The sequence below is a fragment of the Amblyraja radiata genome, chromosome 7 (genome assembly GCF_010909765.2).
Source record: "Amblyraja radiata isolate CabotCenter1 chromosome 7, sAmbRad1.1.pri, whole genome shotgun sequence".
Lineage (NCBI taxonomy): Eukaryota > Metazoa > Chordata > Chondrichthyes > Rajiformes > Rajidae > Amblyraja > Amblyraja radiata.
The window spans coordinates 40,596,934-40,614,222 of NC_045962.1; the positions used below are offsets into that span (position 1 = coordinate 40,596,934).

Consider the following 17,289-nt stretch of genomic DNA (forward strand, 5'->3'; position numbering starts at 1 on the left):
TGCTAAATGTCAGCTGGTTTAGTAAACAACATCCCCAATTTTTAATAATAGGTAGTTGGACTCTCGCAGGAATTTGTTGCTCATTATGGCTGCATGCTTCAGCAACCAACGGCACAACAGCAAGGCAGCCAATGGCTTTGACCTTCCCATGGTAAGACTGAATATGAAATATCCCTCTTGTGTTTTACTAATATGTCAGAATTGTTGTGAAATGATCTCACCCCTGCAGGGAATTCACAAGACTTATTCAGCAATAACAGCTGTAACCGTAGATCATGGAGTGTTAATTAATGATCTTTAATTACTTATGAGGAGTCGGATAGAATACGCATGTGCATGGCACAGGATAGTTGGGTTAGACAACCTACATGAAATGCAAGTTATCTCGCCCACCATATTAGTTTAAGTGCATGAGATTATTTTCTACGGACTTGGTATACAATATTCTTATTCCAACACATGGTGCGGGTAAAAGGTGGATGAAACCAGGAGGGAGATGATGGTGAGGTCTGGGGAAATATGGGGAAGGGACAAAAATGGGAGGATTAGTGGTGGAGTGGAAGAAAGGGGAAAACACAGAAGATACGGGTTATCTGAAACTGGGAAATTCAGTGTTCATACAGTTGGGTTGTAGGTGGAATATGTGGTGTTGTTCTTGAGGAGTCACGGGAAGAATGAATATATTTTTTACAGACAGCACTGGAGGTCGCTGTAGAACCTGGAAAAGCAGCGGGCCAAGCAGCATCTCTGGAGAGAAGGAGTGGGTGATGTTTCGGGTCGTGACCCTTCTGCAGACTCTCGGGTCTCGACCTGAAACATCACCCATTCCTCTCCAAAGATGCTGCCTGTCCCGCTGAGTTACTCCAGCTTTTTGTGTCTATCTTCGGTTTAAACCAGCATCTGCAGTTCCTTACTACCTTGTAGAACCTGGGACACTGGAGATGTGAGGCAGCAGCTCTACTGGCTGCAGCACTATCACCACAGTTTATTTTTTATTTCAATGAACTACCCATCTGAGGGACGTCCATAACAGCTATCTCTCTGTTGAATTGGTCCTTGCTACTCAGAAATAACTGGGGTTTGAAATTTGATAAAGTGAAGCACTTGGTAAGACAGAAAGCCTCAGTTAGCTGAGGCTCCTTTGACCAGTTCAGTCAGGGACACTTATAAACAGGCTTTGTAATCTGCTGACTAAACATTGACAATTGTCATGCGACACACTCACTGCTTGTTTGGGAGTGTCTGGTACCATCAATTCCTTTATGGAGACACTCTAATTGCTGTTGTTTTACTTTTGTTTATGTGTGCGGAGCTCTTCAGAAACCTTCCCTATTTGGGAAATGACTCCGCAAGGGCATGGGGGAATAGAGTGGTCTGGAAATTCACTCGCACCACATTGATGAAACTGTCAACATTAAACTGTCAACATTAAAAAATGTGTTGATATTCGGACTGTTGCACTCTGCCCTACACACTCATAGTTTACACTGCTGCAACGACTGTCTTCCTACATCTTCTAACACTCAGCTTCATGAATGACCCAGGAAGGTTATGGACATCTCCAAAGAACAGCAGACGCTCATGAGTGCCACAATGCAGGAATCAGGCAAGGTGTACACTGAACAACACTTTGCCCACACATGGACTACAGACAACCATGTTCTTATCTCAAAGGCTGTGTCGTCTCAGGTTAGTGGTTTTGAGTTTTTTAGTTTAGAGATACAGCATGGAACCAAGCCATTTGACCCATCGAGTCCACGCTGACCATCGATCACCTGTTCAGACGAGTTTTACATTATCAGACTTTCATATCCACTCCATACAAGGGAGGGGAAATTTTACAGAGGCTGATTAGCCTCCAAACCCACATATCTTTGGTTGTGGGAGGAGACCAGTGCACCTGGAGGAAATCCACACACTCAGGGAGAACATGAAAATGCTACACAGATAGTACCCAAGTCAGGATCAAACCTGGTTCTCTGGCACTGTGAGGCATGAGCTCTACCAGCTACATCACTGTGCCCCACTGTGTTTCATAACTTAAAGATCATGAATGGGAATTGACAAGGTAGATGTGAGGAGGATGCTTCCTCTTTGCGAGAATCGACATCTGGGGGTCTCTGTTTAAAAATAAGGTGTTGTCTTTTTAAGCAGTGTCTGGCGCAGTGGATGGAGAGTCCTTGTAGGAGGGTGAAAGCTCACTGGGGCCGGATGGGGAAAGGCAGAGATGAGATTAGTCAGAGCTCGCCTGATATTAATGAATTGTCGAACAGGACAGTGGCATACCTCTGCTCCTAATACATGTGCTTCACAAACATATATTCACTGTTGTCACATTAGAAGACAAGAATCCCACACTCTCAGCCTCAGGATCACTCCGGCATGTATCTGATTATGACACTTAAGAAATGATGACGGCTTAAGAAATACCTTATCCTGCCTCTTCAAAGAATATGTCACACCAAAAGGTATGCCCCAAAACTGCCGTAGTTGTGTATTTTTTCCACTTTTACCACATTTCCTCATGACACGGTAGAGGGCCCTCAACCTATTGAGCCGACATCAATTCGTAAAATAATCCTATGTCACCGATTATTTTCCGTGCAGCTTATTTGGCCCACCTTAAAACCCACCCTGCCTCCCCCAACCCACTCTCCCCCAAGACTCTACCATCCAGCTATACTGAGGGCAATTTACAATGGCCTATTATCCTACCAACCCGTATGTGCTTGGGCCATGATGGGGAAAGCACAACATCAAAGAAAACCCATGCAATCACTGCATGGACACCACACAGACACAATGAGAGTCACACAGAATGGAGTCGCAGAATGTCAGCTTCCAAAGGTTGTCCGTTCTCATCTCTCCCCACCTGACTGATGGTCGGTGCGGACTCCGTGAGCTGAGAGGCCTGTTTCCATGCTGTATCACTAAACTAAACTAAACTAAACTAAACTAAACTAAACTAAACTAAACTAAACTAAACTAAACTAAACTAAACTAAACTAAACTAAACTAAACTAAATTAAACTAAGCTAAGCTAAACTAAACTATCTCCTATGGTTTCCATAATCCTACCCAGTGTACCTCACCCATGGCTTGTACAATATCTCATGCACCCCAAGCTCAGTGCTGCACATCCACCTCGTCTGCTGAATGACATATAATCTGTGTTTGCCCCTCTGCTTTAGCATTGCTATCTCTGTTAGGATTGTTGGTACCATCTGCAGGCAGGGCCGCAGAACTCACAGAGTAAGCATCTAGAGAACAATGGGATGCAGACTGAATGGGAAAAGGACAGAGAGGGAGGGAAAGGGTGCAACCGGCAGAGACAAGCATGGAGAATGGTAGGGGAAGGGAGAGAAGCACAGGGAATTCGGGAGAGGCACATAGAGTAGGGAATGGGAAAGGCAGGGAGAGAGAGACACACAGAGAGCAGTAGGGAATGGGAGAGTGGGAGAGAGGCCAGGGAGTAGGGAATGGGAAACAGAGAGAGAGAGAGGCACACAGAGAACAGAAGGGAATGGGAGAGAGGGAGAGAGGCACAGGGAATGGGAGAGATTGGGACCCGATCTTCAGAGGCATGGAAAATTAGAGCAGGTGGAAAGAGAGAAGTGGGGTAGCAGCAGTTTATGTGTATGATTGAGAGTTAGTGTACTGTAAGGTAATGTGTTCTGGTACATGTTTCTGTTGTTCCACCTCAAGGAGATCAACATTGACATTGTTATATTCATAGCGACAGTTTGTTGAGATGGAGAAAATATGATGTTGTGGGGCATAGGCTGGGTTCAGTCCAGATGTGTCCTATACATCAAGTAGCCCACTGGTACTGCAATGGGTTAACACTAATAAAACAGCGCACAGGAATTTCTAGCACACTGTGTGGCACGATGGAACACCCAACCACTCCAGGACTCGTGTTGTAACCCTAGTTGTGATGCGGCAGAAATACTCAGCTGCCTTGGGTGCTGCCATGCGTGGTGCTGAGATGATGCAGCTGGTTCCAGGTGCCGGGCACAGAGGTCATTAAAACCTCAGTGCTTGACAGAAGGCAAGAGGCTCGTGATGTGTTGGCCCTTACTCCTTCCTCCAACAACACCAATTCATTGGCAATTCATCCAATTGCCGCTCAAAGGATCTTGCTAATTACCAGCCACATCTGCATACACAATTAAACACTCCAAAGCAATTTGTTTTATGTGAAGTGCCTCGGTTTTTGCAGAGCAATAGGATATGCTTCCATTCATAATTGCAAGTCTTTCTTGTATGGTGGAGTTGTCCAGGAGAATTTGGAGAGTAGCCATGGATGTGACCATGGCAACAGTGATTTTCACGGGCTCTAATTTTAGTAGAAATCATGAATGACATGGCCACAAAAAACAATCAGAGGCTGCGTGCGGTGAACCCTGGCACTTGTCAGGAGTTAAATGGTATCTTTCCATGTGCCTGGATGTGTGCCGTTCCATCAACACTAAAGAAACTCAATGCAGCCCAGGACAAAGAAGACCACTTGACTGGCAGCACATCAACCTCCCTCTTGCACAGGCACATGAGGCAATAGTGCGCCTTCAATGAGATGCCCTGCAGTATTGCCAAGACATCTTCAACAGCCCTTACAACATGCCACTTCTACCAGACCGGCAGGTGCAAGGAAATACAACTGCCTCCAGGTTCCTACAAGTCCCACAACACACTGTCCTGATTTAAAGGGGACCTTGTTATTGTGTCTTAGAGTTCCACTTCTGACAGAGACCTTGGAATATCTTCCTCACATTTGCTGTAGGGCGTCAAGTGTTGCTACATGCTGAGGTTTTACCAGTCCTCACGGTTGTGAAGATGGATCTGACCCCATTGCCGTGGACATTGCCACACTACCTGTCCTTCATTGAAATGTTCTTCCAGATCAAGACCCAGGACTACAAGCGTATCAGGCAGTGGTCAGCACAGAACATCCTGCAGACACTGCGGGGCAAGGACTTAATGGATCCTGTTGGGCGGTTTCTCCGAGCAGATAATGCAGATTATCTGGCAGAATGCCTCATCACCAGAAAGGCACCAACAAGCACTGGCTGGTGGTGAGAGGTGTCCTCCCAGTCGGGTCCTTCCAGTGTGGTTAGAAGCTCACTCCTAATGCCCTTGGGATGGCTGCGGTGGAGAACGGATGGTCACTCATCCCTGCAGAATCTGGATAGTCTGGCAAAGGATACTAGGTTGCTAGTGAAGTCCATCCCAACATCTCGGCTGGAGACTTCAAATTCATCGGCACCATCAGTGTGGCTGGCCTTCTTCATCATCTCTGGGGGTGGAGCACAGCAGCAACTCGTCTGGTCACAACATGATGGCCCTGCCCCATTCCCACAGACGTTCTCTTCTTGGTCAAAGGGAGCCACGGTCAGATCCAACAATGTCACAACAAGCCTTTTCTTTGACTACTGCCTCCTTCAGATGCTGTCTGACAAGAAAGCAGACATGGGGCCATGGAAGCTTTATATAAGGCGGCTGAACCCAGAGATTTTGGAAGAGCTGAAGAGAGACTGTGCATTTTGGAGAACCAAGGAGCTGTTTGACTCCTGCTGGGAAGAAACAAAAGAAACCACAAAAGGTTCTTCATCCACAAAGAACTTCAGAAAGCAAGACAACTCAGGCAAATGTGAAGACACAAGAGACTGTAGATGCTGAAATTTGAAGATGAATCAAACCACTGGAGGAACTCAGCAGGTCAGGCAGAATTTGTGAAGAGAAATGGATAGTTGACGTTCAGGTCAAGACTCTTCATCTGGGCTCAGGGTTAGGCCAGATAGGTTTGGCTGGTGTCTACCCCAGCCAAACCTATAGCATCTTCTACGGTTGCAAAGACTGTATATGAAAGAGGAACTTCGAGAGATGAAGAGCCAACAAGCCTCGTTCTTCTCCTCTGAGTCCTCCAAGATAAGCTGCCGATCTAGACTCCGCTTCATGGAATAGGATGGCATGTTCTTGTGGTATTTATTCCGAGTTCTGTGATACACGGTCTTAAGGAAGAGAACGGCTCAGTCATATTCTCACAGACATGCATATTGAGGTTGTGCAAAACCTTTGAATGATGGTCTATACAACAAAAAGCCTTTCAGAATCTCCTGTCCTCTTTCACAGAGATAGAACATTGAACATAGAACAGTACAGCACAAGAGCCGGCTCTTTGGCCCACAATGTCTGTGCCGAACATAATGCCAACACCATCACATATCTACCTGCACATAACCCATATCTCTCCATTCCACACATTTCCATTTGCCTATCCGTCTTTTAAATGCCCCTAGCGTATCTGCTTCAACCACCACCCCCAGCAGTACGTTCGAGGCACTTACCACCCTTTATGTAAAAAACCTACCCCGCACATATCCATTCAACTTTGCCCCTCTCACCTTAAAAGATTCTGTCAGTCTACCCTATCTAGGCCTCTCATAATTTTATACACTTCGATCAGATCTCCCTTCAATCTTGAGCATTCCAGAGAAAACAATCCAAGTCTGCCCAAGCTCTCCCTGTAGCTAATATCCCATAATCCAGGCATCATTCTGGTAAACTCCTCTGTACCCTTTCCAAAGCCTCTCCCATCTTTCCTGTAATGGGACGACCAGAACTGCACACAGTACTCCAAATGTGGCCTAACCTAAGTCTTATGAAGCTGCATCATGACTTCTCGACTCTTATACTCAATGACCCGACCTATGAAAGCCAGCACACCATATGACTTATTTACTACTCTATCCCACTGTACATCAATGCTGTTAAGGGTCATGCCATTAATTGTATATCTTTCCCTTACATTTGACCTCCCTAAATATAACACCTCACACTTGCTCAGATTAAACATCCAACTGCCACTCCTCCACCCATTTCTGTAGCTGATCTATATTCCACTGTATACTTTGACAGGCTTCCTCAAAGTCCGCGACCCCATGAATCTTAGTGTCATAGATCATAGACAACAGCAAGTGGGAGAGTCTGGACCAACCACTGACCCTGGAGGAGCTGAGAAGATCCATCTATATTCTTGACCATAATAAAATTCCTGGAAGCGACATCATACAAGCGTAGTTGAACTTGGCTCCGTGTGCTGGATAGGCCTAAACCAGCTGCATGTGTACAACACTGTGTTTCTGGCTGGCAGCATGTCAGAATCCACAAGGAAGGGAATCATCAGGAATTAGAGAGCCTCCTCACTGTTGAAAGTCGATTACAAAATCTCACCAACTGGGACAGGTGATCCACGCAGACCAAACCCAGCAGGAATAAGCTGACAGCATTGCGCTGCTCATGGATATCATCACTTACGGCCAGGGTAGGCGTTGGACCAGGAGAAAACTTTCAACAAAATATTGCACACATATATAATGGACCTAAATCAGCTTTGGATAGGAAATCAGGAATTGGATGCAGCTGCCTGATACAGAAATCCATAGCATCGTCCAAGGGTTGCTCTCTCGACCCTGTTTTTGCTGAATCCTTCGGGAAGGACATGGGAATAAGAGGGTTGACGATATCAGGCAGTGGGGGGCACACAGATCCCTGTACATAGTTCCATCTGCTCAGATCCAAGGTCAGTCTGTGGGTTGATGAGTATCGACAGCTTGAGTTGACATCAGGAGCCAGAATCGACCTCAGGAAAAGTGAAGTCATGGTCTTCCTCAACTGGCCCAACTAATTCAATGTCTTCCTCATGCTCAGATCTGACTACCTGAAGGTGCTGGCGATCTGGTTTGGTGTGGCCAAGGCTTGTAACAAAAAATTGATTGGGGTGGATAGGCAGGGTTAAAGGAAAATTAGAACTATGGGAGTGGTGCCATCTCTCATTTACTGGTACAAAGCTGTCATCGGGTGTGAGGTACTCTCGGGGCTGCTATACATGGTGCGGGTATGGCCCATCCACTACTTCTCTGCCCTGGCGATCACACAGGCCATTTTCCACTTTGTCTGTGGATCCAGGATGTAATATGTTTGAAGGGCCCTAAACAACAGGGGCAATAGTATACCCCACATCCCTCTCATACTGATGGTCATCTTTGTATGTAGCTACAAAGCTACATGTTGGCTGTGTAGGCTGTGTATAGAACTGAAGTGTATGGGCATCAAGTATCACTACCTACTAAGGTTCCACCTGTCCCTGGTGTTGCAAAGGATGGGCCTGGCCCTGTGCATGCAATGTTCCAGTCAGTTGGATGTCGCTGCATACTTGTCCTGCATGAAAAATATCTTTGACATCAGGCAGTGGTCAGCACAGAACATCCAATAAGTTCAGTTCACATTTATTGCCACATGCACCAATGAAGGTACAGTGGAATTTGATTTACCATGCAGCCACACAATCAAAGAGAGCACAATACACAATGGAATAGAACATGAATATCAACATTCTTCACTGTGGTGGAAGGCAATAACGTTCAGTCAGTCCTCCTCCTTTGTTCATCCGTGGTCGGGGCCATGAACCCTCCGCAGTCGCCGCTACGGGCAGCCCGATGTACAGGCCCTCTCGTCAGGATACTTGAAACTCCGATGTTGGGATGGACGGACACTCGCGGCTTGGAGGTCCTGAATCGGCTGCTTCCTACCGGAGACCGCGGCTTCACAATGTTATAGGCCACAGGCCGGCGGTCGGAGCTCTTCTCCGGCGATCCCCAGCGAGGGATCCCATACTCCGCGATGGAAAGTCCACGCCGCGCCCGCGGCTAGAAGCTCCGCAGACTGCGGCTTCAGGATGTTGTAGTCCGCGGGCCAGCGATCAGAGCACTTCTTCTGGCGATCCCCGGCAAGGGATCGCCTGGCTCCGTGATGGAAAGTCCACACTGCGCCCGCTGCTGAAGCTCAGGGCCCGACGCCAGGAGAGGCTGCACCAATCCAAGCTGTTAGGCCGCGAGGGAGGGCTAAAATGCAACTAGGATAAAAGTCGCATTCCACCGAGGTAAGTGACAGCTTCCCCCTATTTGTCCCCCCCCCCGCCCACACTAAAACACACTAAAACACACTTTTAGACATACTAAAAACAAACAAAGTCGAAAGGACGAACAGCTGCTGGCGAGGCTGCCGGCTCGCAGAGAAGGAAACAATGGATCCTGTCGGATGGTTTTCCAGACAGACGGTCAAAGTAATTTGGCAGAATGCCACATCTCAATGTTTGCAACAAGCACCAAGACCTCGCTGGGCTGGTTCCTCCCTCTCAGATACTTCCTGCACGGTCTCATGCACACTTCCCTCAAAATATCTGCCATGAGAATGGGATGATCATCCACCTATTTGGGGACAGTGCATTTGCAAAGAAAGTCTGAAGAAGGGTGCAAGGTTACTATTCAAGGTTCATCCCAAGCAGCTATATAATAGAGAACATGGTAATCTATCGACTTCCCTGGGATGCAAACTGAGACGAACATCAGATGTTGTTGGAAGATCTTCAACTCACTGACAGATACACTTTGGTTTGCCTGGAACTTTCTGATCTTCTAGTTCAACAAGATGTCTGTTGGGGAATGCTGCCCATTGGCACTTTCCAGGCTTCAGGAGTGCGTGCTGAAGGATGAACCTCGATGCAGCCACTGTTGAGGCTCTGTGTGGAAGGTCCAGAGTCAAGGATCCTGCTACTACTGAACACTGAGGGGCTGGGCCCTGTCTAACAAAAGCTTCATGGATCTATTATATAAGGAGGAAACCCGAGTGGCACTGACATATTGCGAGATAATGTATCGAATAGTAAAATAGAGAGAAAGATATGTCAAGATTAAATTTACTAAGTATATGATGCATAAAGTATATTTTTGGATAAATAAAATTCACGAAGGTGCAGGAAATGGGGCCCATCCTTTTGTCAAATGTGGTTTTGTTAGGAAGGTCTGAGATGCGATGTATTTCATAGTAGTCGAGATTTTTCACAAACGGGACTACAGCATGGGACTCCATGCTGTCTGGGCTGTTCCCAGGGGCACACACTGAGATAAATATTACCTGTTACTGGGAAACCATCAACACAGTGAAAGACGCCTTTAGGTATATGTGAAACTCTGCACCACATCGGGGGCGCTCTAAGATCCAGGGCCACTGAAGGATGTGCTGAAGGGGTTAGAGTCATAGAGTCTTAGAGTGATACAATGTGCAAACAGGCTCGTTGGCCCAACTTGCCCACACTGGCCAACATGTCCCAGCTACACTAGTCCCACCTGCCAGCATTTGGTCAATATCCCTCCAAACCTGTCCTATCCATGTACCTGTCTAACTGCTTCTTAAATTTCGGGGTAGTCCCTGCCTCAACTACCTCCTCTGGCACCTTGTTCCATATATCCACCACCCTTTGTGTGAAAAAGTTGCCCCTCAGATTCCTATTAAATCTTTTCCCCTTCACTGTAAACTTATGTCCTCTGGTCCTCGACTCACCTACTCTGGACGAGGGACTCTGTGCATCTAACCGATCTATTCCTCTCATGATCTTATACACCTCTATCAGATCACCCCTCATGGGTTCTATGGGAAAGGGCTGGAGTTTAAAGACCATAGTGCATTGCACACAAAGTGACAGGAAAGCAATCTAAAACCAATGAACAATGCGCTCAAGGGTTATATATAACTGATAACCGATGATGCATTAATATTAGAAGGTAGACAAAAATGCTGGAGAAACTCAGCTGGTGAGGCAGCATCTATGGAGCGAAGGAAATAGGCAACGTTTCGGGTCGAGACCCTTCTACAGACTTGCCTATTTCCTTCGCACCATAGATGCTGCCTCACCTGCTGAGTTTCTCCAGCATTTTTGTCTACCTTTGATTTTCCAGCATCTGCAGTTCCTTCTTAAACATGCATTAATATTGTCATTGGAAGACATGACGTAATGAAAATACCTCTGATGTTATGTTTTTTAATGAATAAATTATTTGTTTGATTTTTTTTAAATCTAGAAAGGTTTGAGCCACAATCATCTCAAGGATGTATAGGGATGGGAGATTCAAGACCATTCATGACAATGGCACCCTCATCCTAGGAATGAGATACAAATATTGCATGGTCTCAGGCAGGGCAGGTAATTGTAGTTCACAGGCTCATAATTTACAGAACAAACACCCTGCACTAATCTGCAACCAATTAAGGAATTCCATACATCAGTTCAAGAACTACATCAGTCTATCAACACTTGCACATGCCAGCATCTCTAAGCATTTTCAAAGAAATGCAGCACACACCATGCAAAGTTGAGCATTAGGATACAATTTCACCGATAATGTCACAGTCATTTCAATTTACCAGTCAGGAAAGCAACGGCCAGTACAGTTTGTGGGTTTTCATATCATCGCTTTTGTTGAGTGGTGATGGTATCAAACCCCAGTGTTTCACGTCAGCTAACAATAACGCTGAGTTGACTTATTGAATCAAAAAGCTTAGCTGTCTAAATAATCTAATAACCTCATCAATCACTCCTAATATTGGAGACATTTGTGCTGATTCCCCCATCAGGCAGAGGAGTGCTGAAGTGGCTTCCCTGTGTGCACCTATACATCCTGTGGAGGATTGATTCCCAAAGAGGTAATCCAGAAAGTGTGACACTCACAGAGAACAAGTTGGAAGCCTTGAACTTACATCTGTCATACTGTCTGAAGTCGATAATGTTACATTACAGGCACTAGATATAAAATAGAACTGTGACGGTGAAATAGCACTCAGTGACATGATCCTCTGCCAACAAGTTAAAGAGGTGTGATACTTACATGCTGCAGTGGTGTTGGATGGGACGATTATAATATCAGCATTGTGAGGGTCACGCACGATATCTTGCCAATGAATGGTGTTGACATAACACAAAAACTTGTTCTGGTCAATGTAGATACCCCCATTCAGGATTTCTGTAGGAACAGAGTGAAAGGTTGAAATTACACCTTTATTAACAAATACGGTGAATTCTATCATTGATGTAACAAACTACCCCAGGCAACAATGGCAGAAAGGGCATTTTACAATCCTAAGAGGATTCCAGTTTTTCTTCATTTCTCTGAGAGTTGGCCTCTACCCAACTGAAATGGCAGTGATTACTGAGCCACTTAATCCAGTTATATGCATCATTGCAATACAACTGCTTTTTCACCCCTCAATATAGCCCAAACACACCATGGTGCCTTTGAGAGAAGTTGAATCAAGGATTTAATCTGCATCTTTAACCTAAAATGAATGCTTGAAGTTACCCTATATTTTCACAGGGTAGTTAACCAGCAGAGTGATCCCCTGATTTATAGTCTAAGATATAGATCCATGGCCAGGCTTCTTCCCACAGATAATCGAGCATGGTCACTGCAGGTGGGGCACGTGGAACCCTTTGTGCAGGAATGGCACAAGAGTGATAAGGAGATTCCTAGCCTGTGTCCATAGATTCTGTCTGGGACAATATCCGTAAGAAGTACAAAAACTCAACTGAATTGTTAAGCTCACTTACTTTCTACAAACTCAACGGCTATTTTCCTCTCAGTAATGTTTCAGAGCAAAGGATACATTTTCCCAAAGGTAGCACCATGCTTTACCAGTGAGAACTAAGGACTCCCTGTGTTCAGCATGTGGTGACAATTGACAGACTGATGGATGAGACTGAACACATTCAGAAATTTGACCACAAGGTGCAATTAAAAAAAAATATTTGCTCCCTCTTTACGTTACGTTCTATTCTTCTGAAGATGGCACCCCCTTTTATCTTAGCAGGGATTCTTCTTCTATGAGACAGTGGGGGAAGGCGTTGGGGTACTTTTTTACCACTCACTTTTTAGGATCTGGGTGTAGGTTGGAAGGCCAGCATTTATTATCCATCACTAACTGCCCTTGAACAAAATGGTAACTAGGCCATTTCAAAGGGAATTTAAGACACAACCACACTGCTGGGCCTGGAGTTACATATGCTACCGGTCAGGCGAGGTGAGTAGGCTTTCTTCCCCAGAGGACATCAATGAACAAAATAGCACGTCATGACAATCCAGTAGCTTTGTGGTTCATTGTCAATCATGCTTTACTTTTTCTTGTGATTGGCGTGCCATACAAAACCCCTCCTGCTGCCTCCAACATGCACAGAACCGCACATCCAATCATAAATCTGGCCTCCACTCCTACAATGCTAACGTCACATCATGTTTATACCAAATCTTCTCATACCTTCTTGTGACATAAAAGGCTTTTAAGCCTCTATGGTCTTTGCTGATTATCAGAGTAATATCATTAGCCCTGTCCCCCCATTTATTTCCCTGTAACAATTCCCTCTCACATGCCCTGTGCCTAACAAACGTAGGTCTTCAATCAGGAATGAGGTCACAATGTGACCTGGTTAAACTGGATTCACTCTAAGCTCTGGTTCAGGAGACCATGAGTTGCAGCCCAGGGTGAAATTCGAATGAAGTACTGATGGGGTGCTACACTACCGGTGGAGCAATGTTTAAATGAGATATCACAGCAGGAGCATATTTATTAACTGCAACTTATATTCGTACAACTCCTCCATCATAGTGAAATATTCCAATACACAGTAAAAACTAAATCAAGGCAAATAAGAAGAACTGAGAATTGTGCAAACACTCAGCATGTCAGGTGGTATCTGTGGACACAGAGACAGAGTTAATGTTTCAGGTCAATGAAATACCACATCCAGTTGACCTTTCATAATACATCAGCACCACTGCATGAGTTCTGATGAAGGGCATTCAACCTGAAGCAATAACTCTCTTCCTCTCTTCCTCTCTCCCTATTCACAGATGCTGCCTGATCTGCTGAGTATTTCCAACATTTTCGTTTGTATTTTTAATTTTCAGCACCTGCAGTTTTTTTGTGTTTTTCAATAAGTTGTAATTGGGACAGAGTAGTTTGTTCTGAGTAGAGCTTTGTTCAATAGAGAGGTAACAAGGAAAAAAAGATTAGGCAGGTGACACCAAAGTTGAAGCTTGGTGGTCAAATGATGGATGGCAAACCTCAGGAAGGTGCTGCATGATTATCAGTGAACCCTCAGCAGCAAGAACTTACTTGACATTATCCTTTCTGAAACATCTTTATCTGGCACAAGCTAACACGCCACTTAGGAATTGACCTAGTCCTTTATACAGCAATTGCACTCACTGTACATTCCTCAGGATGTTCCAACAACAGCTTCTAAATCCACAAACTCTTTTGCCAAGAAGGATAAGGCAGCAGGTAATGGGGACACCACTTCCTCTACAAGTTGCACATTGTTCTGGTTTGGACATATTCTGCCTGTACATTGGGTCTAATTCCTCGCACTCCCTCTCAGCATCATATTGGGAGAGCCTTCACCTGAAGAATGGCAGCCGTTCCAGAAGGCAGCTCACCACCCCAAACTAAAGACAATTAAGGATGGGTAATAAATGCTGGCCTTGCCAGTGGCTCCCACATCTCAACAATGAATACACGGCTTGTCTCAGCCGCTCATTGTGCCGCAATTAAGGAGAGAACCATCCGTGGTAAGTAGCTCTTTATGGAAGCAGATTGCATTGTAATCAGCTTCTGAAATTCTGTTCCATTTAAGTTAATGGAACTTACTAAGAGATATGCAGCTTCTATACAGAATGTTTAGCACTACTGACTGGAGATCAATTTCTGCTCAATAGTGTTACTGAAATACTGAAAAGAATCATTGATAGTGTCATCCCACAGCTGTAGTCATCATAATAACCTGAGGTATCAAACCAATATTGTCTACACTCTCGTACGATCTGAATTCAGATGTGGGTTTGGAAGCTGGATGCCAGAGGTCAGGTGATTATGATATTTTATTAAACAAAATGTGAAGTTATCCTCCCTAAATCTCGCCAAGCTACATGTAGCGGGAAAGGTAAAGCATCTGGGGCCTGGAGTCACAGAGAATGCAAAGGAAGGTGCTTGCGGATAACCCTGGCCATTCATCGCAGCCCCAACCTCTCTTCCCATGCCTGGATGTTTCATTTGGTGACCTCTGTTCCTCATGTCCAGAGGACTGAGACATCACCACTGCACAGCCCCCAAAATCATCATCTTGGAGAATGCCACTCAGGAGATGTGGCGCTGTGTCAGACCTTGACTCTTAAAGGATCATTTCACCATGTGGCTCACACCCTGATCCCCAGAGTGCCCCTCACCTGTTCACAATCTGCCTCTTCTGCCACCCATGCCCCATCCCCTCACTCTCATTGTCTTCCGTGTCACTCTAACTCTCACTTACCCCCTTGTTCCTTACATCTCAATCTCCTGCCAACCTCCCTCCACACATGCTCATCCCCTTTCTCATTCTGCTGTTCAGACTGATCCTTGACCGACGTCAAAAATGGTCAAAATGTTTAAGAAAGAACAGCAGATGCTGGAAAAATCGAAGGTAGACAAAAATGCTGGAGAAACTCAGTGGGTGAGGCAGCATCTATAGAGCGAAGGAATAGGTGACATCTATTTCCTTCGCTCCATAGATGGTGCCTCACCCGCTGAGTTTCTCCAGCATGTTTGTCTACCTTCTAAAATGGTTCAATTATTCTAACAGTATCCAGAGACTTGGAACATTAATCAAAAGATATGAGTTCGGCTTGAACTGTAGTGGGGGAATTGAAACTCAGCAATTACGCAAACTGTCCAATAAAAGGTTAATATTGTTTTGTTATCTAGGGAGATGGTATTAGTGCAGGAAAGTGGAGGTAAAAGCTCGACCATTAAGCCATTGAGTGGCTGAATGGTCTATTCCTGCTAACATTTCTTATATTCCAATGTTAGTGACGGAAACAAATGGATTGGTGGAACTGGGTCTAATATCTTTTTTAATGAAGAAAATCGGACCTCCATTTAATAGACAATAGAAAATAGGTGCAGGAGTAGGCCATTTGGCCCTTCGAGCCAGCACCGCCATTCACTGTGATCATGGCTGATCATCCACATTCAGTACCCCGTTCCTGCCTTCTCACCATATCCCCTGACTCTGCTATCTTTAAGTATCTAACTCTATCTTGAAAGCATCCAGAGAATTGGCCTCCACTGCCTTCTGAGGCAGAGAATTCCACAGATTCACAACTCTCTGGGTAAAAAGGTTTTTCCTCATCTCCGATCTAAATGTCCGTCCCCTTATTCTTAAACTGTGGCTCCTGGTTCTGGATTCCCCCAACATCGGGAACATGTTTCCTGCCTCTCGTGTGTCCAATCCCTTAACAATCTTGTATGCTTCAATAAGATACCCTCTCATCCTTCTAAATTCCAGTGTATACAAGCCCAGTCGCTCAATTCTATCAACATATGACAGTCCCACCATCCCAGATATTAACCTCATGAACCTACGCTGCACTCCCTCAATATCAAGAATGTCCTTCCTCAAATTTGGTGACCAAAACTGCACACAATACTCCAGGTGTGGTTTCACTAGGGCCCTGTACAACTGCAGAAGGACCTCTTCTACTGCAGTTGTACAGGGTCTTGGTGAGACCACACCTGGAGTATTGCGTACAGTTTTGGTCTCCAAATCTGAGGAAGGACATTATTGCCATAGAGGGAGTGCAGAGAAGGTTCACCAGACTGATTCCTGGGATGTCAGGACTGTCTTATGAAGAAAGACTGGATAGACTTGGTTTATACTCTCTAGAATTTAGGAGATTGAGAGGGGATCTTATAGAAACTTACAAAATTCTTAAGGGGTTGGACAGGCTAGATGCAGGAAGATTGCTCCCGATGTTGGGGAAGTCCAGGACAAGGGGTCACAGCTTAAGGATAAGGGGGAAATCCTTTAAAACCGAGATGAGAAGAACTTTTTTCACACAGAGAGTGGTGAATCTCTGGAACTCCCTGCCACAGAGGGTAGTCGAGGCCAGTTCATTGGCTATATTTAAGAGGGAGTTAGATGTGGCCCTTGTGGCTAAGGGGATCAGAGGGTATGGAGAGAAGGCAGGTACGGGATACTGAGTTGGATGATCAGCCATGATCATATTGAATGGCGGTGCAGGCTCGAAGGGCCGAATGGCCTACTCCTGCACCTAATTTCTATGTTTCTATGTTTCTTTGCTCCTATGCTCAAGGTTTTGAAGGCCAACATGCCACTAGCCTTCTTCACTGCCTACTGTACCTGCATGCTTACTTTCAGTGAGTGATGAACAAGGACCCCCAGATCTCTTTGTACTTCCCTTTTCCCAATTTGACACCATTCAGATTCTGCCTTCCTGTTTTTGTCACCAAAGTGGATAACCTTACATTGATCCACATAACCTTACATTGATCCACATTAAACTGCATCTCAAATACCCTCCAATCCACAGGAACTGATCCTGAATCTATAGAACTTTTAAAATG

The 17,289-nt window shown here is 45.2% G+C and overlaps 1 protein-coding gene across 6 annotated transcripts in view; it reads right to left on the reverse strand.

The window, feature by feature from the left end:
- erbb4 (erb-b2 receptor tyrosine kinase 4) overlaps nucleotides 1-17,289 on the reverse strand; it is a 798,196-nt gene that overhangs the window by 266,562 nt on the left and 514,345 nt on the right. For all 6 annotated transcript variants that reach the window (XM_033024309.1, XM_033024312.1, XM_033024311.1 and 3 more), the window contains exon 4: nucleotides 11,724-11,858. In XM_033024309.1, coding sequence (XP_032880200.1) covers nucleotides 11,724-11,858 — 135 coding nt within the window. The remainder of the gene's footprint in view (nucleotides 1-11,723; nucleotides 11,859-17,289) is intronic.